At 38.9% G+C, this 26,909-nt stretch overlaps 1 protein-coding gene and 1 long non-coding RNA gene across 17 annotated transcripts in view; one reads left to right on the top strand and one right to left on the bottom strand.

Moving 5' to 3' along the window:
• LOC121818309 (uncharacterized) overlaps window positions 1–26,909 on the top strand; it is a 78,512-nt gene that overhangs the window by 46,680 nt on the left and 4,923 nt on the right. For 4 of the 16 annotated variants that reach the window (XR_009598719.1, XR_009598713.1, XR_009598716.1 and 1 more), the window contains 4 exons: window positions 1,367–1,636; window positions 6,541–9,941; window positions 10,469–10,614; window positions 17,031–17,085. Coding sequence is in view for 5 of the 16 variants with exons in the window: in XM_060407339.1 (XP_060263322.1) it covers window positions 1,308–1,551 (244 nt within the window). In the remaining 11 variants the exon portion in view is untranslated. Of the gene's footprint in view, window positions 1–1,307; window positions 1,637–3,607; window positions 3,680–6,540; window positions 9,942–10,468; window positions 10,615–17,030; window positions 17,170–26,909 lie in introns of those variants that run through there. The other 12 variants (XR_009598717.1, XR_009598715.1, XR_009598714.1 and 9 more) reach the window with 9 other exon arrangements.
• LOC132658731 (uncharacterized) overlaps window positions 13,727–26,909 on the bottom strand; it is a 33,409-nt gene continuing 20,226 nt past the window's right edge. The window contains exons 2-3 of the long non-coding RNA XR_009598726.1: window positions 25,690–26,167; window positions 13,727–15,940 (exon numbers count right to left, since the gene is read on the bottom strand). This is a non-coding gene — a long non-coding RNA (uncharacterized LOC132658731). The remainder of the gene's footprint in view (window positions 15,941–25,689; window positions 26,168–26,909) is intronic.

Below are 26,909 nucleotides of genomic sequence, written 5' to 3'. Positions count from 1 at the left end.
ATAAAAAGCAGCAGCTTAAAGTAATAGAGACACACTTTGTACTCTATGAACTGTATTTTTTAAATATAAGCACTTTCAAGCTAGCTCTGGTTCATTTCGCTAAAATGATCTATGCCTAGATGCTTTACCTCCTACCCCTTTTTTTTCTGCCTACTACTTCTCTATGACTCTCTCCTCAGCAGTATAACTAGAGGCACGGATGTAGAGAGCGGACTTGTGGACACAGTCGGGGGAAAGAGAGGGTGGGATGAATTGAGAGAGTAGCATTAAAACATATACCTGAGCATATGTAAAACAGATAGCTAGCGGGAAGTTGCTGTATACACAGGGGGCTCAACCCGGTGCTCCGTGATGACCTAGAGGGCTAGGAGCTGGGGGTGGGAGGCAGGCTCAAGAGAGAGGGTACACACACACACACACACACACACACACACACACACACACACACACACTCTTAATGACTGACTCATGTTGTGTGCCAGAAATGAACACTACATTGTAAAGCAATTATCCTCCAATTAAAAAAGAAAAAAGTTTCATAACAGAAGGAGCCCATCTAGCCTCAAAAATGCTGGAGTGGGTTGCCATTTCCTTATCCAGGGCCTCTTCCCGACCCAGGGATCAAACCTGGGTCTCCTGCATTACAGGCAGATTCTTCAGCATCTGCACCACCAGGGAAGCCCCAAATGATTAGCACATAGTATGAAATCAATAGATATTTCTTAAGTGAAAAATAATAAAATAAAGATAATAATACTATCCTTATCACTTCACAATAAGCATGAAGGTTCTTTATAAGTGATTAGGTGCTACGTAAATGTCAGGCTTTATCACTGACCAACTAGATAGTAAACTTGGCTTTTACTCCCAGAACTTAGAAAACTTGATGTTTAAAACGTGTTTGCTGGATCAATTAATCATAACAGAGAATCAGATCCTTGAATTTTAATCCCAGTTCATTGCTTGACTGTGAAGCCTGGGGTAAATTAATTCATTTTGGGGGTTTTAGTTAGACTTAGATGATTTTCATGTAAGATGTCCAGTTTGTGTGGGCTCAGAGCAGGAAGATTCCAGGGAGTTCATGGGAGATAAATGGATTAGCACAACTGCAGTTATGTCCTTTTTTCCAAACAGCAGCTTCAGCTTAGTCATAGAAGTGGCCTTAAGCCTGAGCCTTTTTTGTGCTCTAATGGAAAGTAGTAATATTTCTTATTACTCAAGAACTATAATCAGTTTCCTATGTAAACACATTTGTTGGAAGTCTTTTGTGTTCTACAGTAATAATTTATATGTGCTTTTCATTTCAGGTATACAGATAGAATGATATTCTCCATAGTGCCATTTTATGTTTCGGTTTATATAATAGGGTGTCTTCCTCGTGCGCTGCTGCTGCTGCTGCTGCTGCTGCTGCGAAGTCGCTTCAGTCGTGTCCGACTCTGTGTGACCCCAGAGACGGCAGCCCACCAGGCTCCCCCGTCCCTGGGATTCTCCAGGCAGGAACACTGGAGTGGGTTGCCATTTCCTTCTCCAATGCATGAAAGTGAAAAGTGAAAGTGAAGTCGCTCAGTCATGTCCGACTCCTAGCAACCCCATGGACTGCAGCCCACCAGGCTCCTCTGCCCTTGGGATTTTCCAGGTAAGAGTACTGGAGTGGGGTGCCATTGCCTTCTCCCTCCTCATTCCCTAGCCAATGGAAAATTGCCACTGATATACAAGTTTCATTGAAATGAAAGATACAAACTATTGTTCATTTAGTGGCTTAAGTCGGTGAATTAACTCATTAATAATTTAATTTGTTTTTAAGACTGCATTTCTGACTTTTGAGTTGAAATAGTTTTAAAGATAAATCAATATACAGTAAAATGCACACATATTAGGTGGACAACTTGATGAATTTTGACAGTTGTCTACACCCATATAACACCATGGTAACACATTGTCACGAGAAACCAAAAAGTAGAACATGTGCATTAGCCCAGAAAGTTCCATTGCACCCATTTCCCGTCAGTCTGCCCAGCCCCAATATCTGATGTAGATTAGTGTTAACAGTATTTGGTGTCATAAAAATGAAATCATTCAGTATCTACCTTTTGTATCTGCCTCTTTTGGTTGGCAGAAATTTTTTGAGATACATCCCTGTTGTGGAGTAAATCATAAGTTCTTCTTCCTGGCTAAATATTCTATTCTCTCAATATAATATTTTAAAACCCATTCTCCAGTGGAAGGATTTTGGATTGCTTCCAGTTTGGGACTGTTATCAATGAGGCTGCTTTAAACATTCTTATCTGTGACCTTTTATGGGCATATGCTTTACTTTTTCTTGAGTAAATACCCTGCTGGTTCCTCGGGAAATTTTCTATGTAACTTTATATGAAATTGTCAGTTTTTAAAAGTGGTTGGGCCACTTTATATCCCAGCAACAATGGATGAGAGTTCCAGCTGCTTCACTTCCTCACCACCATTAGCTGTTGCTAATCTTTTCGTATTTTTGCCATCCTAGTAGACCGGAAGTGGTATCTCACTGTGTTTTCATTGTATTTCTCTAATGCCTAATGGTGTTGAGCATTTTTCACGCGGTCTTTGTCTTTCATTTATCTTTTGTGGAATGTTTGTTCAATTCTTTTGCCCATTTTAGAAATTACATTATTGTTGTTGTTTTATGTGGATTATTTCTATATTCTGGATATAAGCCCATCGTCAGATATATGTGCTGCAGATTATTTACCAGTGTTGGATTCGTTTATGTATTTTCTTCACTAAGTCTTTTATTGAGCAGAAAGTTTTGGTTTTGATAAAGTCCAATTGACTCTTTTTTAATGGTTTATTTGTGTGTGTGTGTTGGCGGGGGGGGGGGGGGAGTGTGTTGGTGTGTATATTTGGTCTGAGAAATCCTTTCTTACCTCCAAACTGTGAAGATATTGCCTGACATGTTCTGCTATGAAGTTTGTTCTTGAGTTTTATGTTTGGGTCTATAATCTCATTAGAATTCATTTTTGAGCATATAATGAGATAGAAGTCAAGATTCATTTTTTGTAGACAGGTATTTTACATTGTCCACACCATTTGGGGAGAAATAAAACTTCTTTCACCCCTGCTGAATTGCTTTGTCACCTTAGTTAAATTTCAGTTCTTTATATGTTTGTGATCTATTTCTAGACTCTGTTTTGTGCCACTGATCTATTTGATCATGTTGATACCAATATCATACTGTCTTGATTGCTGCAAGTTTGTCAGTTATGGAATAATATAGTGTTAGTCCTTCAACTTTGTTCTTTTTCAAAGTCACTTTGGCTATTCTGTATCCTTTGATTTCCATATAGAATTTCAGATCATCTTTTCTCTTTCCTCAAAATAGCCTGCTGGAAGCTTTGTCGAGCTTTTGTTACATTTATATATCACTACATGGAGAATGGATTGCTTGAACAATACTGAGTCTTTCAATCAAGTCTTATTGAGATTTTTAATTTCACCCAGCAATATTTTGTGCTTTTTCAGAGTAGAAGTCCTTTCCTGGATATTTTGTTAGATAATGGATGTTCTGATGCTGCTGGAAATAGTATTGTTTGGGTTTTTAATCTTATTTTTCAATTTGTTGTTGCTAGTATCCATAAAATGGAGAAGGCAATGGCAACCAACTCCAGTACTCTTGCCAGGAGAATCCCATGGACAGAGGAGCGTGGTAAGCTTGGTCCATGGGGTCGCTGAGAGTCAGACACGACTGAACAACTTCACTTTTACTTTTCACTTTCATTCATTGGAGAACGAAATGGCAACCCACTCCAGTATTCTTGCCTGGAGAATCCCAGGGACAGAGGAGTCTGCTGGGCTGCCGACTGTGGGGTCGCACAGAGTCAGACACAACTGAAGCGACTTAGCAGCAGCAGCAGCAGTGTACATAAATACAGTGATTCTATATGGTGATCTTATGATCTGCAACCTTGCTAAATCCTCTTACTTGTTTTAGTAGTTTGTATATTCCTTAGGATTTTCTACATACACCATCATGTCATCTGCACGGAAAGATAGTTTCACATTTCTTGATCTGTTTCCCTTCTCTCTTTCTTTCTCTCTTGCCTTATTACGCTGGTTAGCACCCTCAGCACAATGTTGAATAGAAATGAAGAGCAGACAGTTTGACTTGTTCCCAAATTGAGGAGAAGAGTGTTCAGGCTGCAGGTTTTTAATAAATGCTCTTTATCAGATTGAGAACAATCTCTTCAATTCCCTATTCTGGGTGGATTCTTTTTTAACTTTACGAAGGGATATGGAATTTTTTCAAATTCTTTTTTTGCAATTATTGCTAGACGTCACAGTTTTTCTCTTTTATTCTGTTTACATGGCTCTTTCTGTTTACATTGGAGTTTTTCCTAATTGTAAACCAACTTTACATTCCTGGGACAAACATTACTAGTTTTTAATAGATTTTTTTTTTTATTTCACCGGACTTCCTCCTTTCTACTGTTGATAGAAAATTTAACTATTAAATGTTAATATATAGATTATTCAAGTAGCAACATTTAATGAACATCTATTTACTACCACCCTGCTAGTGACTGAAAAATACAGTATAATAAATATGTTGTCCCTACACTTAAAGAGTCACAGCCTACTTGTAAAGTCAGATACTTATATAACGGGCAAGTATAGTGATAAATATCCACCCAGTGTAGTATCATAGTAAGAAAAATAGGCCTCTTGTGTCGATACTCTGTGTTAATCAGGCAAAGGATCCTGGAAGAGGTGAAATCTAACTTTTCTTACAGGGTTAACTAAGTGAAAGGGATTAAAGGACACGAGGGTACAGAGTGGACAAAGGCACAAAGTTAAGACAACACCATGGTGCTTCCGACAAACTAATAGTAGTTCATCAGTGCTGGAGCATAAAGTACAAGGCTAGCTTGAGGAGTGATGATTTTATAAACTATCAGCCAGATTGCTGCAAACCTTATGTGCCAAATGAAGGAATTTGTCCTTAGTTCTGCAAATGATGGCGAGCCATGAGATTACAAGGGAAGAGGGATGTAGTCTGGTTTGTATTTTAATCAAAACCCTCTGGCAGATTTGTGGAGGATAGATTTGAAAGTGCCAAGGCTGGAGGCAGGAAGATCTGTTAGAAAACAATAATGACATCTTGAACCTTAGAAACGAGTATAGAAATGGAGAGGAAGGGTCAGATTTGAGAAATATTTAGGAAGTGAAAGTGGCAGAACTTGACGATGAACTGATTAGAGGATGAGTCAAGACTGAGAGTGTATTAGTTTCCTAGAGTTGCCATAACAACGTACACAAACTGGGTGATTTAAAATAATAGAACTTTATTGTCTCACAGTTCTAGAGTCCAGAGGTTGGAAATCAAGGTGTCAGCAGGGCCCTGTTCCCTCTGAGACTCTGGGTAGCAGCCTTCCTTGCCTCCTCCTAGCTCTGATGGTAGCTGTTGGTCTTGGATTTCCTTGGCTCGTAGCGACATTACTCCAGTCACTGCCTCTGTAGTCACATGGTGCTCTCCCTGTTTGTCTCTGTCCTTTTGGAGTAAGGCTTACCCAGGAAATCACTCCTGTAAGTAAGTCACTCAAGTATGACATCAACTTCACTCATCATTATCACCAGTGATATTTCCAAATAAGGTTACTTTCGGAGGCAGTGGGAGTTAGGGCTTCAGCATATCTTTGTGAGGGACACAGTTCAACTTACAACAAAGAGTAAAGTCAAAATTGCTTTTAGTTTTCTAGTTCAGAGTCTATAGGATATGACCCCTGGCTAGGTAGGAAATGCAAGGGAAAGAGCTAGTTTAGAAAAAAGATGAATTCAGAATTAACTACAGGACATACTTTAAGAGCCATTGTAGCAGTCACTTCTATAGGTCTGAAATTCATCTCTTTAAGATAGAAACAAACTGTTCAGACTTATGAATAGTATGAGTAATTGGCATCACCCTTTCATTGTTGGGAACATGAGATGATGGTTGTTTTATAGAAGCTGTTATTATGGCAAAGAGATCTCTATCTTGAGGTATTATATTATCATTCTCACTAGTTTTAGAACCAACAGTTAGGAATGAGACCAAAATCACATCATTTAATGAACACTGATGTCACTGATGTAGCAGCTTGAAAATTGTGAAATTCCCTTAAGACTCTATTAACTGTGTGTAAATATAATTTTAGTAGAAAGCAAAAATCATGGACCTTTATAGGCTTAGTGGTATTTACCGTGCTAGAAATTTAATATCCTCAGTTTGGAAAATACTTCTCAACATGTTAACCATTTGTAACTATGGATTACATCTTGATTATATGCAAAACAAAGTAAATGGTAGTTTACTATTGTCAATATTCATTTCATACTTTTAAGAATGTGGTTTCAATACCAAATATTTCAAGTATGTCATTTAGAAAATATAGTCACACAACAATACTCCTTCTGTACATTTCCTTAAATGTAGTACATTCTGTTTTTTATTCATTTGAAATAGTTCAAGGTAAATTTGCCAAAAGCTCTAAAAGTATCAATACTTCCTCATTACATTTTTTCTCAATGCAGGAAGTTTTGCTGGAGTTGCTGGAACATTGTGTGGATGGCTTATGGAAAGCAGAGCGTTATGAAGGAATTTCTGAAATTTCCAAGTTGATCATTCCAATTTATGAGAATCATCGAGAGTTTGAGGAAAGTAACTGATATGTTTGCATCATTCACCTATATATTTTATTTTGGTCTTAAGTTGCTATCCTTAAAAAACGCTGAAATGTCCTAAAATTACAGTCCTTCCTTCAGTTCAGTTCAGTTCAGTTGCTCAGTCGTGTCAGACTCTGCGACCCCATGAATCACAGCAAGCCACGCCTCCCTGTCCATCACCAACTCCGGGAGTTCACTCAGACTCACGTCCATCGAGGCAGTGATGCCATCCAGCCATCTCATCCTCTGTCGTCCCCTTGTCCTCCTGCCCCCAATTCCTCCCAGCATCAGAGTCTTTTCCAATGAGTCAACTCTTCGCATGAGGTGCCCAAAGTACTGGAGTTTCAGCTGTAGCATCATTCCTTCCAAAGAAATCCCAGGGCTGGGAATCTCCTTCAGAATGGACTGGTTGGATCTCTTTGCAGTACAAAGGACTCTCAAGAGTCTTCTCCAACACCACAGTTCAAAAGCATCAATTCTTCGGTGCTCAGCTTTCTTCACAATCCAACTCTCACATCCACACATGACCATTGGAAAAACCAAATGAAATTAAGGATGCAATGTTCCAAATCTGTATTGGAATTAACATTATGCCAGTTGTTCCTACAGCATTTTTACTAGCAATCTCCCCTTCTCCACTCACGGCAGAGAATAATCCATGTTGTCCTCATTAAAAACAAAAAGTTACTTGATTTCCATGATGTCTGGGAGGAGATATAGGTGTAATTCTATGCTTTGCAATTTGATGGTGAGACTGAAGTTGCTAGCAGATGACAGTAGTGGAGATAATAAGTTCCTAGGAATTACCCTTTTATGAGGAGCTTTTCCAGTTTTGTCTGCCACATAAATCTTTGATCAAGGGGAATTACTAAAGAACAGTAGTATAGCTGCTGCCACCAGCATTCAACAGGACTTTTCATGTTCAGGAATCTGAGTCTATATCATAATTTTCTACCCCTGCTATGCTGGAAAGTGGTGATTTAAGACTCAAGCCATTTTTAAAAGCAAATTAGTTTATCCTTAAACATATGTAGCAAGTAGCCTTTCATTGTTGAAGGGTCCCAGAGTGAAAAAATACATTTAATGTCATCTGTGTAGTGTTCTAATCTCTTCTCCAAATTGGCTCTTATCAAACTCACTGTTTCTTCCTGGGTTCTGGGTCTTCCTACTCTTTGCCCTGCTTTTGCTGTATATGGGGACATGCCTGAAAAATCATAGTGGATTTCAAGTGATTATATTAAAAATGAGTTAAGTAATTCAATCTATGTCATGCTGATGACAAAGAATAACTTATGAGACAAGACAAGAATTGGCATTGCTCTTTCTGTCAAAGCATTGCCTCCTAAGAACCTTTGTAAAAGTGCCAAAGTACCTACTCTCTTACTCTCAAGTTGAAGACCAGGTTATTAGAAACCCAGAGAACATTTTGCTACTCACTTGACTAATAGGGAAAAAAGAAAAATATATATTGCCTACACATTAAAGGAAACAATAGTTTCTATTGGGGAACTACTCCTATTTCCTTGTAGAGAGGCAAGCATCTGAATAGATTCTGAAGCATCCTGCATGGGATGAAGTAATTCTTCAGTGTTCTTTATGGGATGAGCTGAAAAGTGTCAACCACAGTAGCCATAAAGGGAGGAACACTTCCCTCAGATTGGCTTCAACTGCAGAAGATAGTATGGAAAGAATGTGAAAGAAAGAACATCTGCTTCCGGTCTGCCCTTTCAGCATTGAAATGAAATTTACCAGCGTACAATGAACCATTTTCTACTTTGCAGTTCAGTAGCATTTAGTGCAGTCTTAATATTACGCTCCAACCACCTGTCTCTAGTTTCAAAACATTTTTATCTTCCCAGGAAAATCTCCGTCTCCTCCCAGGAATCACTCTTCACCCCCTCCCTCACCCCGCTGGTGACCACTAATCTGCTTTCCGTCTATGGATTTGCCTCTTCTGGACGTGTCATAAAAAAGATGAATGCAAGATGTGACCTTTTGTGTCTGGCTTCTTTTACTTAGCATAATATTTAGAGGTCTTTCAAGTTGTAACTTAGATCAGAACTTCATTCCTTTTTCATGGCTGAATGATATTCCATGGTATGGCTACGCCAAAATTTGTTTGTATGTTTGGGTTGTTTCCACATTTTGGCTGTTACAAACAGAGCTGGTCTAAACAGTTATGAGTAAGTTTCTATATGGGCATGTTTTTGTTTACCTTGGATAAATACCTAAGAGGGGAATTGCTGAGTCACAGAGTAATTCTGTTAACTTTTGAGAAACCACCAAATTGTTATCCCTTTTACCTTCCCACCAGCAGATCTGATTGGCACTTGTGTTTGAGGCTTCTTCTTAGAACCTAGTGAATGTGAAATGGTGTCACATTGTGGTTTTGCTTTCTATTGCCTTAATGATTCATGATTTTGAACAGCTTTTCATGTCTTTGTTGGCCGTTTTCATATAGTCTCTGGAGAGATATCTTTCAGGTCCTTTGCTCACTTTTAAATTGGGTTGTTTGTCATTGATGTTGAACTATGAGAGTTCCTTATATTTTTTGGATAAGAAAACATCAGATATGTGATTTGCAAACATTTTCTCCTGGTCTGTATGGTGTCTTTTCACATTCGAGATAATGTTCTTTGCAGAGTACGTTCCCTTTTCTGGGTGTGTAGAAGAATATATGTTTTGGAAGTGTCTGTGAGCTTGTTATAAAAGCATTCCCCACTCAGGCTTTTGCTGTTATTTTTGTGTCTGCATTTTACTTTCCTCTCCTAAAGTGTTTGCATGATTGTTTATTCCCATCTTTCCACCTTAGGGCTCAAGCAAAGCATTTTGCTTCTTTTTCAGTTACAACAATTCAGACATAAAGAAAAAAGTAGTCAATAACACAGTGCTTTTAATGTATATGCTACCATTGAGATATGAATGACATGAAGCATGATATTTAGAATTACAGTATTATTTGACCATTTTAAGCTCTACCCTCCCACCTAAATTTGTTAAGGCATTTTTTCTGTGACCATGGGCGAAGGGAGTGCGGGTGACCCACCAAAACCATTTTGAAAAGGAAACGGTATTGCTTTTTTCCCCTTATGCATTTATTGTAGACATTTCATAACTAACCAAAAACTAAAGCTAATTTGTTAATTCTCATATTTTCAGAAACTTAAGTTTATAGAACTCTATATGGAGCTTACACAAAAGTTTTGGAAGTTATGCACGCAAAGAAAAGACTTTTAGGCACCTTCTTCAGAGTTGCCTTTTATGGCCCAGTAAGTATCCTGTAGTTCATCAAGTTGCTTTCCTTTTTAAACATTCACCTTGAATTATTAGGTTACCATAGCAGCAGCTACTGGTTCTAGGGTTCTGTCTGGGTAAAGCACCTGTCCCAACAGCAGGTGTGACCCTTTTCTCATGTAATGTTCACTTTGGTTTCCATATTTAGTCCCCGAGGGCAGAGCACAGCATATAAGATTTGAACGTTTCCTTCAGTTTCAATTTCAGTCAAGCTTCTTAAATGTTTCTTTAATACCTAGTACTGAAAGTTTTCAAATAAAAATCAGGTAAGTATGCAAGTGATGAAAAATCGAGTGTAAAATCCTTCAGGCCAATGACATGCTCATATGACTGTGAGTTTGAACGTTCTCATTTATTTCAGCTACAATGTATGCATGTGGCTTCTAGAACTATTATTTAAAATCTAGCAAATACATTATTTCTGATTACTTAGTAGATGTTCTCTAAATGCTGCATTTGCTCATAATGTTTATAAAGTATTCTATGTTTAATTGTATAATAGTCTTTTTTGAAGAAGAGGACTGAAAGGAGTACATCTATAAAGAGCCAAAGTACATCAGCCTCTCAGAGATTTCCCTGAGACTTGTTAAACTTTATGGTGAAAAATTTGGTACAGAGAATGTCAAAATAATTCAGGATTCAGACAAGGTAACTTGCCCTGCATTTTGAAATCATTATTAGTTCCAGATATGGCACATTGCTTCTGACTTTTTCCTTTTTTAGCTGGTGGAGGAGAAGAAGGGGAAATAGAGTCCTTCCAGATCCTAAAAGAAAGGACAGGGGCTTTGGAATCAGAGAGAAGGATTCAGATCTCCATTCTCTGCCACTTACTAGCTGTGTGACCATGGGGAATATACTTAACCTCCCTGGGCCTCATTGTTCTCATTAGTAAAATGAACTGAATAATAGTGCCTTCCTCATAGAGTTGTTGCATGAATTCAGTTCAGCTCAGTCGTGTCCTACTCTTTGCAACCCCATGGACTGCACCATACCAGACTTCCCTGTTCCTCACCAACTCCCAGAGCTTGCTCAAAATCATGTCCGTTGAGTCAGTGATGCCATCCAACCATTTCATCCTTTGTCAACCCTTCTGCTCTTGCCTTCAATCATTCCCAGCATCAGGGCCTTTTCCAATGAGTCAGTCTTTGCATCAGGTGGCCAAAGTATTGGAGTTTCAGCTTCAGCATCAGTCCTTCCAATGAATATTCAGGGTTGATTTCCATTAGCATGGACTGGTTGGATCTCCTTCCAGTCCAAGGGACTCTCAAGAGTTTTCTCCAGCACCACAGTTCAAAAGCATCAGCTTTCTTTATAGTCCAACTCTCACTTCCATACATGACTACTGGAAAAACCACAGCTTTGACAAGATGGACCTTTGTCAGCAAAGTAATGTCTCTGCTTTTTAATATGCTGTCTAGATTGGTCATAGCTTTTCTTCCAGTGAGCAAGCATCTTTTAATTTCATGGCTGCAGTCACCATCTGCAGTGATTTTGGAGCCCGGGAAAATAAAGCCTGTCACTGTTTCCATTGTTTTCCCATCAATCTGCCATGAAGTAGTGGGACAGGATGCCATGATCTTCATTTTTTGAATATTGAGTTTTAAGCCAATTTTATCACTTTCCTCTTTCACTTTCATCAAGAGCTCTTTAGTTCCTCTTCACTGTCTGTCATAAGGGTGGTGTCCTCTGCATACCTGAGGTTACTGATATTTCTCCTGGCAATCTTCATTCCAGCTTGTGCTTCATCCAGTCTGACACTTTGCATGATGTACTCTGCATATAAGTTAAATAAGCAGGGTGACAGTGTACATCCTTGATAGCTGTAGGGATTAAATTATTCAGTGTATGGAAAGTGATTAGAGTTCCTGATATATAGGAAGGCATTTGATAATAACATAGAAACTAGCATGCTCAATAGAAGTTAGCCATTATTGTTAATGTTGTACCGCATGAGTGTCAATTTCATACTTTATGATTAAAAACATCTCAGGTGGGACTTCTCTGGTGGTCTAGTGGGCAAGAGTTTGCCTGCCAATGACGGAGACACAGGTTTGATCCCTGGTCCAGGAGGATTCCACATGCTGTGGGGAACCTAAACCTGTGCGCCAAGCTACTGTGCCTGCGCTCTGGATCCTGGACACCACAACTAGAGAGTACTCCCAGCTCACGACAACTAGAGAAAGCCCACACACCGCAGCAAAGAAGATCAAATGCAGCCAAAAATAAAAATAAATAAATGTGATTTTAAAAGAAAAATCATCTTATGACACACCATTCACTCTTAAGATACCTTAGTTCAGTAGTTACATTTGCAGTGATGTAGGTTTAGGAGAGATGCCTTGATCTAAAGATGATCCATCCCACTAGACCCTGCCAAGGCAAGGATGAGAAAGGTTCCAGCAAGAGAGGCTGTTTCTTAGAAACGCATAGTTCCAGATAGACAGAATTGCGGAAGAGCACAATGGGAATGACTGATTGTCCTTAGTCATCATGGGCATGTTCAGGATGAGAGCTGATTTTTAAGGTAGGAAAGACCTTTAACACAGTGTAAGATCTGCAGGCCCCAGAAATACGTACCGAGTGACTGTGATGTGCATGGTGCTCTGCAAAACACTTGCAGCATTGCCAGAGTGAAAAGCCCTTGGCGATGGTAAAGACACTTCATTTTCTACCATGAAAATGATCTCTTCACTTTGTAAATTTAGCTACAACTTATGGAGATGATTTTACCTTGAACATATGCCTTGGATGTTTAAAAGTAGGTATACTGACAGGCCCAGAATTCACTAATATTTGGCAAAACCTCTGCTTCTTATCAGTTTCCGCCTTCTGTGTTGTTTTATTGAATTAAGACCATAGAGAAATTTCTCTTTTGCAGCCAGTAAGTTTTAGGCTTGCTACCACACTACCGATAGTATAAATGGAAAGTTATTAGAAAGCCAGGCTTGCAGAAAAACATGCAGTTTTCTACATTATGCTGCCTCTGAAAACCTGGCCAACAGGCACTAATGAGAAACCACCATCAGGCAGCTGGACTCCTGACCCTCTTTGTAAACACAATATTTCAGTCACTCTTCATAGGCAACAGAGAAAAGAAGCAGTTGCTACTTTTAAAATCCTTCTTCTTTCTTAGTGTGTGAAGTTAAAAATTTAAAACACTCTTTTACTTGCCAAACAACAGAATCTGCTTAAGGGCACAAACAATTTAAACACAGTGGGCAATATTTTCCAGTATTTGAAACGTATGTTTTGTTGGACCCAATAATTTTGCATTTAAGATTTTATCTTGTAAAAGTACACAAAGATGTACATTTAAGATGTTTATTGGTATAAAGTTTATATAACAAAAACCTGGAAACAATCTGTGTCCATACTGTTAAGGAAATGGTACTACCCTCACAATGGATATAGGTAAACTACTTAAAAAATTTGTAAGTATTGATACGAACCAACCAAGATACATTCTTGAGAGAAAAATGTGAGATGCAGACATTATGGGCAGGATGGTTACATTTGTGAAAACTGATATTTACGTACACTCATTTGTGTATGCTTAGGAAATTTCTGGAATGGTATAAAGTTGTTTTTTAATTTACTTATTTTAATAGGAGGATAATTACAATATTGTGGGTTGTTTTTTTTTTTTTTGTTTTTGTTTTTTGCTATACCTCAGTATGAATCAGCCATAGATGGAATGATACGAAAGTGTTAATAGTTATCCCTAAGGAGATAGACTAGAATCTTACGGAGAAGAAAAACATTTATTTTTCAAGTGTACCCTCATGTACTGCTTGAATGTTTTACCATATACTTTATTTTTATAAGGTTAAAATCAGTCTTGACCTCTTTTTTATTTCTTTTCTATGTTTTGTCTTAGGCAGATAATTAACTTCAACTATTTCCTTAGGTTTCTCTGGAGAAATCTAGATATTAAATGGGAAAGAAAAGAATTTTTGAATATAAGCTTTTTTGGAGAAGTTTTAAAAGCTGCTAAGAAAATTTCTATCCCTTGTCACAGGATTGAATACAGTGTTTGCTATGGGTTTTCCACAGTGGCCCTTGGTCAGATTGTAGTCATTTCCTTGTATTCCTAGTTTGTTGAGTGTTTTCATCATGAAAAGGTGTTAATTTTGTCAAATGCATTTTCTGCATTGATAGAGATGATTGTGGTTTGTTTCTTTTCCTTCATTCTGTTAATGCAGTGTAATGCTTCTTTTGTTGCAAAGCATGGGCTCTAGAGTACATGGGTTCAGTAGTTGTGGTACAGGGGCTTTTTCAGTTGTGGTGCCCTGGCTTAGTCGTCCTGCAGCGAGATCTTAGTTCCCCTACCGGTGATTGAACCCACGTCCCCTGCAATGGATGGAGGATTCTTAACAACTGCACTACCAGGAAAGTTCTGTAGACTAACAATATTTTAATGTAAAGTCTCTTAAATCATGTAGCAATCAAAAAACAGAAATATGTTGCTATTGTTATGATAATACTAGATTTTATAATTACCCATGGATTTACCTTTACCAAGACCTTCATACAGGTTTGAATTACTGTCTGATGTTCTTTCATTCTGATCAGCAGGACTCCCTTTGGTGTTTCATACGGGGCAAGCCTAGTGGTGTAAAAGCTGGCTTAAACTCAACATTCAAAGAATGAAGATCATGGCATCCCATCCCACTATTTCATGGCAAATTGATGGGGAAGCATTGGAAACAGTGACAGGCTTTATTTTCTTGGGCTCCAGAATCACTTCAGATGGTGACTGCAGCCATGCAATTAAAAGACGGTTGCTTGTTGGAAGAAAAGCTATGACCAACCTGGACAGCATATTAAAAAGCAGAGACATTACTTTGCTGACAAAGGTCCATCTAGTCAAAGCTGTGGTTTTTCCAGTAGTCATGTATGGATGTAAGAGTTGAACTATAAAGAAAACTGAGCACAGAACAATTGATGCTTTTGAATTGTGGTGCTGGGGAAGATACTTGAGAGTCCCTTGGACTGCAAGGAGATCCAACCAGTCCATCCTAATGGAAATCAACCCTGAATATTCATTGGAAGGACTGATGCTGAAGCTGAAACTCCAATACTTTGGCGACCTAATATGAAGAACTGACTCATTGGCAAAGGCCCCGATGCTGGGAAAGATTGAAGGCAGGAGGAGAAGGGATGACAAAGGATGAGATGGTTGGATGGCATCACCGTCTCAATGGACATGATTTTGAGCAAGCTCTGGGAGTTGGTGAGGAACAGGGAAGCCTGGCAGGGTGCAGTTCATGGGGTCGCAAAGAGCAGGACTTGATGAGTAACTGAAGTAAACTGAGTGCTAATGACCTCCTTCAGCTTTTCTTTATCTGTGAATGTCTTAATTTCTCCCTCACTATTAACAACAGTTTTGCAAGATATAGAATTCTTGGTTAACAGATTTGTTTTTTCTTTAAAGTCCACTGCCTTCTGACCTCCAAAGTTTTGATGAGAAATCCGACCCTCTCACTCAGGATCCCTTGTATGTGACAAGTCTTTGTCTCTCGCTTCTTGCAAAGTTCTCTCTTTGCCATAGTAAAGTAATTAGCCTTCAATTAAAAAACATTAATTTTTAAAAAAAGAAAAAAATTCTCTCTTTGGCTTTGACATTTGACATTTGATTTTAATAAGTCTCAGCATGGATCTGTTTGAGTTACCCTGCTTGGAGTTTGTTGACTTTTGTGTCTCATAAGATTTGAGTTTTCACCCATTATTTCTTCAGATAGTCTCCCTGCCCCTTTCTCTCTCTTTTCTCCTTCAAAGACTCCCATAGTGTGCATGTTCACCTGCTGGATGATAGTCCTCAGGTTCCATAGCCTCTGTCCCTCTTCAATTTTTTTCGTTTGTGTTCCTCTGATCCATCATTGACATTGTCTTATCTTCACTTTGGCTACACTGCTGAAATGTGTCTTTGAATCCCTCTGGTGATGTTTCATTCCAGTTGTTGTATTTTTCAGCTCTGAAAGAAAAAGGTTTTGGTTTCCTTTTAGATTTTCTTAGCTATTTATTGATATCAGCATTTTGTTGATAGATAATTTCCTTGACTTTTACCACACCTTCTTGTAGTTCTTTGATCATGAATACTGTTGTTTTAATGTCTTTTTCTAGGAGATCAGTGATACTGTCTATTGGTTTATTTTTCTGTTTTGAAAGGGCCATACTTTCCTATTTCATTCAATATTTATTACTGCCTGCTGCTGCTGCTGCTACTGCTAAGTCGCTTCAGTCGTGTCCGACTCTGTGTAACCCTGTAGATGGCAGCCCACCAGGCTCCCTCTTCACTGGAATTCTCCAGGCAAGAACACTGGAGTGGTTTGCCATTTCCTTCTCCAGCGCATGAAAGTGGAAAGTGAAAGTGAAGTTGCTCAGTCGTGTTTGACTCTTAGCGACCCCATGGACTCAGCCCACCAGGCTCCTCCATCCATGGGATTTTCCAGGCAAGAGCACTGGAGTGGGGTGCCGTTGCCTTCTCCGTATTAATGCCTGGCATGTACAAAAAGATTCTACTAGTTGCTATCATAGGGATACCGAACAAATGATCAGTGAGGTACTTTGTCCCCCAAGTTTTGCATTCTAATTATGGACATTAAACATAAACATATGAAATAATGGAAAAATACTCTTATGATAAGTCATCAACTCCCTGTCACCACTCTTACCAACCCAGGGCAGATGCTTCATGCCTATAACACTGTACTGGGTACATAGCCCCAAATTAGCTATTTTTGAATAAATGACATTATCTACAGATATAAACTACTGTGAGCACAACCATAGCTGATATCATATCAAGTAAATGACTGAGCAGGTAGGCTTCCTAGAGGTTATATATTTTGAGCTGGGTTTTGAAAGAGATAAGAAACCAGAAGCAAAGATGGAAAAGAAAAGATATTTCAGACTTGGGAGATGGCATTAGAAAAAACACACTGAGAAAATATGGGATTCTAATCTTCCTTCTAGGCAAGCCGTGGTTAAAGTAAATATTAAATGATCAGTGAGACTTTTGAGTAATAAGTAACAAACACTTTATCTTTGGTCTTCATCTACAGGAAGTTCATCCAAGCATGCAGCATTGCACTGGAACTAAATGAGTGGTTAATGAAAGAGGATCAGATTGAATACCATGAAGAGCTCAGGTCAAATTTCGAAGACATGGTGAAAGAATTGTCTGATGTTATTTATGAACAGGCAAGTATTAGAGTGAATGGAAATGAAAACATGATCTGGGGTCCCTAAAGTGTTACTTAGCAAACCTGTTAGTTTGCAATGGTGTTCATTGAAATCAAGTCTGTTATTTTAGTTTGTTTGTATATTCTTTAACCATTAAATGATGTAATGAAAATTAGAGTTTTTAAAATTTATTTATTTTTTATATAAAGGTAATTGGTTACAGAATTTTGTTGTTTTCTGTCAAACATCAACATGAATCAACCATAGCTATACATAATTCCTCCCTCTTGAACCTCCCTCCCCATCCTGCCCCTGTAGATTGATACAGAGCCCCTTTTTGAGTTTCCTGAGAGATATAGCAAATTTCCTTGGCTATCTATTTTACATATGGTAATGTAAGTTTCCATGTTACTCTCTCCATACATCTTCCCTCTCCTCCCCTCTCCCCTCTCCCCATGTCCATAAGTCTATTCTTTATGTCTGTTTCTCCATTGCTGCCTGGAAAATAAAGTCTTCCATACCAACTTTAGATTCCGTATATATGCATCAGTATACGATATTTAACTTTCTCTTTCTGACTTACTTCACTCTGTATAATAGGCTCTAGGTTCATCCACCTCATCAGAACTGACTCAAATGTGTTCCTTTTTATGGCTGTGTATATGTATGACAACTTCTTTATCCATTCATCTGTCGATGGGCATCTAGGTTGCTTCCATCTTCTAGCTATTGTAAACAGTGCTGCAATGAACAATGGGATACATGTGTCTTTTTCAATTTTGGTTTCCTCAGGGTATATGCCTAAGAATGGGATTGCTGGGTCATATGTTGGTTTTATTCCTAGGTTTTGAAGGAACCTCCATACCATCTTCCATAGTGGCTGTATCAATTTACATTTCCACCAACAGTGCAAGAGCGTTCCCTTTTCTCCACATCCTCTCCAGCATTTATTGTTTGTAGACTTTTTGACAGTGGCCATTCTGAGTGGAGTGAGATGATAGCGCATTGTAGCTTTGATTTTAATTTCTCTAATAATGAGTGACATTGAGCTCATTTTCATGTGTCTGTTAGCCATCTGTATGTATTCTTTGGAGAAATGTCTGTTTAGGTCTTTTTGCCACCTTTTGATTGGATTGTTTGATTTTCCTGGTATTGAGTTGTATGAGCTACTTGTATATTTTGGAAATTAATCCTTTGTCAGTTGTTTCATTTGCTATTGTTTCCTCCCATTCTGAGGGTTGTCTTCACCTTGCTTAAAGTATCCTTTGCTGTGATAAAGCTATTAAGTTTAATCAGGTCCCACTTGTTTACGTTTGTTTCTATTTCTGTTGCTGTAGGAGGTGGGTCATAGAAGATGTTGCTTTGATTTATGTCATTGAGTGTTTTGCCTATATTTTCCTCTAAGAGTTTTAGAGTTTCTGGTCTTACATTTAGAGATCTTTAAGCCATTTTGAGTTTATCTGTGTATGGTGTTAGGAAGTGTTCTAAATTGATTCTTTTACATGTAGCTGTCCAGTTTTCCCAGGACCATTTATTGAAGAGGCTCTCTTTGCCCCATTGTATATTCTTGGCTCCTTTGTCAAAACTAAGGTACCCATAGGTGTGTGAGTTTATTTCTGGGCTTTCTATCTTGTTCCGTAGGTGTATATTTCTGTTTTTGTGCCAGTACCATACTATCTTGATGACTGTAGCTTTGTAGTATAATCTGAAATCAGGAAAGTTGATTCCTCCAGCTCCAGTCTTCTTTCTCAAGACTACTTTGGCTATTCGGGGTCTTTTTGTGTTTCCATATGAGTTGTGAAATTTTTTGTTTTAGTTCTGTGAAAAATGCCATTGGTAATTTGATAGGGATCACATTGAATCTGTAGATTGCATTTGATAGTATAGTCATTTTCACAGTATTCATTATATTTTTTGAAGAGTTTTAATCATAAATGGGTGCTGGATTTTGTCAAATGATATTTCTGCACCTATTGAGATTATCATGTGCTTTTTTTTTAATCTTTCAATTTGTTATTATGGTGTATGACACTGATTGATTTGTGTATATTGATGAATCCTTGCATCCCTGGAACAAACTCAACTTGATCATGGCGTATGAGCTTTTTAATGTGTTGTTGAATTCTGTTTGCTAAAATTTTGTTGAGGATATTTGCATCTGTGTTCATCAGTGATATTGACCTGTAGTTTTCTTTTTTGTGTTGTCTCTATCTGGTTTTGGTATCAGGGTGATGGTGGTCTCATAGGATGTGTTTGGAAGTTTTTCTTCCTTGCATTTTTTTTAGAGTTTTAGAAGGATAGCCATTAGCTCTTCTCTAAATGTTTGATAGAATTCTCCTGTGAAGCCATCTGGTCCTGGGCTTTTGTTTTTTTGGGAGAAATTTGATCACAGCTTCAATTTCAGTGCTTGTAGTTGGGTTGTTCATAATTTCTATTTCTTCCTTATCCACTCTTTGAAGACTAAACTTTTCTAAGAATCTGTTCATTTCTTCCAGGTTATCCATTTTCTTGCTATATAATTGTTCACAATTCTCTCTTATAATCCTTTGTATTTCTTCATTGTCTGTTGTAACCTCTCCTTTTTTATTTCTAGCTTTGTTGATTTGATTCTTCTCTCTTTTTTTCTTGATGAGTCTGCCTAATGGTTTGTCAATTTTATCTTTTCAAAGAACCAGCTTTTCATTTTATTAATCTTTACTGTTGTTTCTTTCATTTCTTTTTCATTTATTTCTGCTCAGATCTTGATGATTTCTTTCCTTCTAATTGTGGTTTTTCTTTTCTTCTTTTTACATTTTAGGTGTAAAGTTAGGTTGTCTATTCGATGTTTTTCTTGTTTCTTGAGGCAGGTTGTATTACTATAAGCTTACCTCTTAGAACTGCATTTGCTGCATCCCATAGGTTTTGAGTTGCCATGTTTTCATTGTCACTTGTTTCTAGGAATTTTCTGATATCCCTTTTTATTTGTTCAATAATCTGTTTCTTATTTTAAAATGTACTATTTAATCTCCTTGTGTTTGTGCTTTTTACATTTTTTTCCTCATAATTGATATCTAGTCTCATAGCATTGTGGTTGGAAAAGATGCTTGATGTGATTTCAATTTTCTTAAATTTACTGAGGCTTCATTTGTGACCCAAGATGTGGTCTATCCTGGAGAATGTTGCAAGGGTACTTGAGAAGAAGGTGTATGCTTCTGCAGGTGGCTGGAGTGTCCTGAAGATGTCAATGAGATCCATCTCATCTAATGAATCATTTAAGACTAGTGTTTCTTTATTAATTTTCTCTTTTGATGATCTTTCCATTGGTATGAGTGGGGTGTTAAAGTCTTCTATTTATTGTGTTACTGTCAATTTCTTCTTTTATGTCTGTTAGTGCTTGTCTTATGTATTGAGGTGCTCCTATGTTGGGTGCATAGATATTTACAATTGTTATGTCTTCCTCTTGGGTTGATCCCTTGATCATTATATAGAGTCTTTCCTTATCTTTTATAATATTCTTTCTTTTAAGGTCTACTTTGTCTGATATGAGGATTGCTACCCCAGCTTTCTTTTGCTTTCCATTTGCATCGAATATACTTTTCCATCCTCTCACTTTGGTCTATATGTATCTTTAGGTCTGAAATGGGTTTCTTGTAGACAGCATATACATGGGTCTTGTTTTTGTATCCATGCAGTCTGTGTCTTTTGGTTGGAGCAATTAATCCATTTGGACTTAAAGTAATTATTGATATGTTCCTAATGCCATTGTCTTAATTGTTTGGGGTTTGTTTTTGTAGAACATTTTCTTCTCTTGTATTTCCTGACTATATAGTCCCCCCTTAACATTTGTTGTAAAGCTGGTTTGGTGGTACTGAATTCTCTTAACTTTTGCTTGTTTGAAAAGTTTTTGATCTCTCCATCAAATTTGAATGAGATCCTTGCCAGGTACTCTTGGTTGTAGATTTTTCCGTTTCAGTCCTTTAAAAATATCCTGCCAGTCTCTTGTGGCCTCCAGAGTTTCTGCTGAATGATCAGCTCTTAAACATATGGGGTTTCCCTGTATGTTACTTGTTGCTTTTCCCTTGTTGCTTTTAATATTCTTTCTTTGTGTTTAGTCTTTGTTAGTTTGATTAGTATGTGTCTTGGTGTGTTTCTCCTTGGGTTTATGGTGTATGGGACTCTTTGTGCCTCTTGGACTTCATTGACCATTTCCTTTTTCATGTTGGGGAAATATTCAAATATAATCTCCAAGAATTTTCTTATACCCTTTCTTATTCTCTTCTTCTAGGGCCCCTATAATTCGAATATTGGTGTGTTTAATATTGTCCCAGAGGTCTCTGAGACTTTCCTCAGATCTTTTAATTCTTTTTACTTTATTCTGCTTTCAGCAGTTATTTACACCATTTTATCTTCCAGCTCACTCATCCATTCTTTTGCTTCAGATATTCTGCTGTTAATTCCTTCTAGAGTATTTTTAATTTAGTAATTGTATTGTTGTCTCTGTATATTTATTCTTTAACTCTTCTAGGTGTTTGTTAATTCACTCTTGCATTTTCTATATTCTGTTTTCAAGGTTTTTGAACATCTTTACTGTCATCATTCTCAATTCTTTTTCAGGTAGTTTGCCTATTTCTTCTTCATTTATTTGGACTTCTGTTAAGATCAAACTAACTAAAGCACAAACTAAAAAATGAAACTAAAGCAATGTGCCATGTGGGGAGTAAAGCAATGAAAACAAAACTGCTAAAAATGTTGAGAGGAAAGGAAATAAAGAAAAGAAAGAATAGATATGCAAAGTTAAATAAAGGTAGATAAGGAAAGTATATATTCATTACGGATTAACTGCAAGAGGAAAAGTAAAGTAGGAAATGCAAGCAAATTAATAAATATAGAAAAATATAATAATGTTTAAACTTTTTTAATTAAAATTTTAAAAAGGGATTAAAAAAAAAAAAGAATGGAAAACTCCACAAAACTGCAGAGGCCAATGTAGAGTCAGAGATAATAAAAGTGTGACTGAAAAAAAAACCTTAAAAACTTAATTGTATTTCATAGAGCTAATAAAATCGACAACTACAATAGAGGGGGAAAAAAAGAAAAAGAAAAATTCCAAAAGAAACTGCAGAAAAAGTCAAAATATAAGAAGAGTAAATATTTTTCCTGAGTCACTGCTGTCAGTGTCCTTTCCATCGCTGGGAGTCACAGCCCACCTCGCCCTCCTGGGGTGCCTTCCAACACTGTGCTGGTCTCCGGGCCTGCTGTGGGGGCAACTCAGACTCTAATCTGGTCCTACTCCTGTGTGTTCTTGCCTCCAATGTACACAGCTATAGGAAATAGTGCATTTTCTTTTGTGGGCACTCTCAGTGTCCTTTTATATCTCCCATAGACACAGAGTCTGCCTAGTTGATCGTGTGGATTTAATCTGCAGCTTGTACAGCTAGTGGGAAGGCTTTGGGTCTTCTTTCTTAGCCACACTGTCCCTGGGTTTCAGTTGTGGTTTATTTCTACCTTTGTACATGGGTCGTCCACTTGAGTTTGTTCCTGAGGCTGCCCTAGAGGTCTTGGGTCTGCCCCAGTGAGGGCCAGCGGCGGAGGTGGTGCAGCTGCTTGGGTCACAGGGTTTCTGGCAACACCGAGTGCTCAGGATAGTTGGAAGCTAGGGCAGCAATAAATACAGTGTTCTAGAAGGGTATGGCAACCAATATTGGCCAATACACTCCAATGTTCTTGCCTGGAGAAACCCCCTGACAGAGATGCCTGGCAATCCACAGTCCACAGGGTCGCAGAGTGGGACATGACCGAAGCAACGCCATGTCAATAGATGCAAGGTGTTTTTTGTTTTGTTTTGTTTTGTTTTGTTTTGTTTTTTTTTGCCTGTGGCAGCTCTGCCCCAGTGAGGGTTGAGCATGAAGGTGGTGCAGCTGCTTGGGTCAGAGGAACCATGGCGGCACTAAGTGTTCAGGGATACGGACTGCCTCCGCTGTAGGAGTTACTGCCCTATCAGAATCTGTTTTGAGCCTCTGGTAGCTGGCGATAAGAAGATCTCTTTGGCTAGTGCTTCTCTGTAGCTCCACACATTCAGGCACTTAGCGATCTCCCTTGCCTGGGGTCCTTCGCTATTGCTCAGTGTGCCAGGCACAGAGAGAGGCCCCACAGCTGAGGGTCCTACTCTGTAGTTCAGCGCATCAGTCACTTAGAGGAACACCCTGGATGGGGTCCTGCTCTGTAGTTCAGTGCAGTCAGGGGTTTGATGGGTCAGCCTCTCTACTGTTCAGCTGCCAGTGCTGGCCTGTGGGGAGAGAGAGGCTATGGTGATGGCTCCAGCAGTATCGTCTTGCTTCCATGGCTGCCTGGCTTTCTGCCACAGGCACTTTCCACCACAATTTCCTCCCTCAGGTCTCCTAGGTCGTTCTTGCCACAGTCAACAGCAGCCCTCACCCTGGAATTGCTCCACAATCTGGTGCTCCAGCTTCCAGCTGCTGTGCCTTGCAGGGGACCTGCTTTCCTGTCCGGGGTATGTATGGCTGTGGCAAGGGCTGACACATTCTCACTCCATTTAGGCTGCCACAGATCAGCTGTTTCACTCTCAGCCTCAAATGTTTCTCCTCTGACCCAGACGATGTCCCCAATATGGGGATTGGACCCCTGCTTCAGTTCCAGCACCCACCGAGGGCAGGTGTAGTCCTAGTAACACTCCTGCTTTTCCACCTAGTTTCTTTGTCCTACCGAGTGTTTGCATGGTTCTATATACTCTTTTCCAGTGGTCGGGTGCTCCCGTCTGCTCTCAGCTGGTGTTCGGCAAGCACTTCTGTGTCTGAATGGGTAGTCCTGATGTATCCATGGAGAGAGATGTACTCCACGTCCGCCTACTCCTCTTCCATCTTGTTCTACACCGCAAATCAGGTTTGAAGCAATTACTGACAGTTGCTTTAGCAGTTGTTCAGGTAGTAAACTATTTTGTTCTTTGAACTACTGTGCCATTAGAAGTGAGTAGCTGTGCAAGTCTGAGTTGATCTACTGTGAGCATGGCTGAGAGTCTCTCAAGAAGAGTCCTAGAGAAGTGAAATGATTGGCTCAGTAGCCAGATCCCTCAATGAATATCCCTGTTTTAGCTGTAAGAAACTAGTTACAGTTGCCCTTTCATATTTGCAGCTTCCACATCCAGGGATTCAACCAACTGCAGGTTGAAAATATTTGAAAAAATTTCCAGAAAGTTCCAAAAAAGTAAAACTTGTATTTCCTGCATGTAGGCAGCTATTTACATAACATTTACATTGTATTAGCTATTATACATTAGCTAGACATGATTTTAAAGTACAGGGGAGGATATGCAAAAGTTATATGCAAATATGTGTGATTTTATATAAGGAACTTGAGCATCTTCAGAGTTTAATATCCATGGGGGAAGGGGCACAGTGGTCCTGGAACTAATCCTCTGGGGATACTCAGGGACAACTGTATGATCATTTGATTGACATCCAGAGCAGATTCCAAAACTCAGGAATTGTCTTAATACCCATACAGCCTGCAAAACTCTTGTTTCATAATACCTAGCATTCTAATGTTTGACTGACTGTTAATATCAGTTATAACTAACTTAGTTATATAGTCCACAATCTGAAACATATAGAATCAAAGATCTGCTCACCACTGACAGCCAAATTATGTCATAATTAAGTAGTTAAGACTTTTATACATCTACTTACCTTAAAACCAGAGTACCCCTGAATTATCCTGGTAAATGTCATTCCTATATTAGGCTCCTGAAATCTGTGTTTACAACCACTCTGTACATGGATTGTTACTTGACTGTTTTAACATCTTCACCACAGATGTAAAAGTCATGGCCTGATGGTCTGGTTCCTCAGTGCCTGAGCCCTACTGAGCTTACATAATGTCTCTTTGCTTTCCTTAAAAAGGAAAACATCCAATAAGATCAATATTTGCTTCAGAAACTCTTCAGGCTCTCAATTTTTTATGAAATTCAGAACCCTTAAAAGAAACAAGGATCACTACAGCCCTTTAGAGAACACATTCTTATTGCTGGTTCCAGAAAGGAGAACCTCCTCTGTCCTGGTATGAGCATTTCACTGCTTGCCTGAAGACACTCCCCTGGGTGAGACCATCACATGGAGGGTGTCCTTACAAATAGACTGACCATGGTTAGTGCCAAAGGACTGCAGTGTAATGGTGGGGAGGGGCAGAAGAGAGATTTCAAGGAAAACAAGAGCTAGTTGACCCCAAGCTCTCTTTCTCATGGTATCTTGTATGCTTTCTGTTAGAAAGGACTATGGGAAATCTATTACAGTTAGTCCAAAGTTGCACTGCGTGACCAGGAGTCCCATTCTCTGACCATGGTCATCTCAGCATGGAGAAGCCAGGCAGCTAGACTCTCATCATCCCATCTTTCAGTGAGTGAGTGATCCCAGTCTCCTCTCCTATTCTCGTGACAGGGACTCTCGCCGGCCTGAGGAGTCTGGACTCCGTGATCTGTTTCCTCTTTTTGTCGTCTTGACTTCTGTTAGCCCACTTAAGCATGAGTGTAAACCGTCCAAGGCATACCTTTGCTGCTCGGTTTTCTGAGGTCCTTTTTTGTCTCCTTGCCAAAGCAGTCCGGTGATCAGGACTAGGCAGGCAGGGAATCATTCCACTTCCTTTATTGCCTGTAGCTCAGGTTCAGCCCCTGAGTACAGTGGGGACATGCCTCTCTTCACCCTCACTCCTCTGGGGTATGTTGAAGTGTTAGTCATTCAGTCATGTCTGACCCTTTGTGACCCCATGGACTGTAGCTCACCAGGCTCTTTTGTCTGTGGAATTCTCCAGGCAAGAATACTGGAGTGGGTTGCCATTTCCTTCTCCAGGGGATATTCTGAACCCAGGGATCAAACTCAGGTCTCCTGCATTGTAGGTGAATTCCTTACTATCTGAGCCAACTGGGGAGTACTTTAATCAAATAGGGTACATAATTTCTTCCTAGAAACTGTCCAGTTTATGGGGTTCTGTTCTCCATTGTCCATAGGAAAAAACAGCAAAACTCCACCTGTACAAAAATATAAAACAATTATAGCATTTTAAGGCAATATATATTACAGTTATAGAAATTGCATGCAAGTGTATCACCTAGCCTTGAACTCTAAATTATTCAAATTGAAAGCAAATTATTCAATTTACTGCTGTTATGATGATCAAGTTATTTAGAGCTTTCTATACAGTTCTTTTTTCCTTGTTAAAAAACAAAATTCAACTGTGGTTGTTCAGTTGCTCAGTCATGTCCAACTCTTTGCAACTCCATGGACTGCAACACACCAGGCTTCCCTGTCATTCACCACCTCCTGGAGTTTGCTCAAACACATGTCCACATATTCAGTGATGCTATCCAACCATTTCATCCTCTGTCACCCCCTTCTCCTCCTGCCTTCAATCTTTCCTAGCATCAGGGCGTTTTCCCAGTGAGTCAGTTCTTTGATCTGATGGCCAAAATATTGGAGTTTCAGCTTCAGAATCAGTCCTCCCAGTGAATATTCAGGACTGATTTCCTTTAGGATGGACTGGTTGGATCTGCTTGCAGTCCAAGAGACTCTCAAGAGTCGTCTCCAACACCACAGTTTGAAAGTGTCCATTCTTAGGCACTTAGCCTTCTTTATGGTCCAACGCTGGAAAAACCATAGCTTTGACTATATGGACCTTTGTCAGCAAAGTAATGTCTCTGCTTTTTATTCAGAGTCAGGTGAGTTAGTTTTAAAGCTTTTGGCTTTATTCAGTGATTCACGAGTCCAGCAGGA

Source organism: Ovis aries, chromosome X, assembly GCF_016772045.2.
Source record: "Ovis aries strain OAR_USU_Benz2616 breed Rambouillet chromosome X, ARS-UI_Ramb_v3.0, whole genome shotgun sequence".
Taxonomy (NCBI): domain Eukaryota; kingdom Metazoa; phylum Chordata; class Mammalia; order Artiodactyla; family Bovidae; genus Ovis; species Ovis aries.
This window is presented reverse-complemented; position numbering and strand designations above follow the sequence as displayed.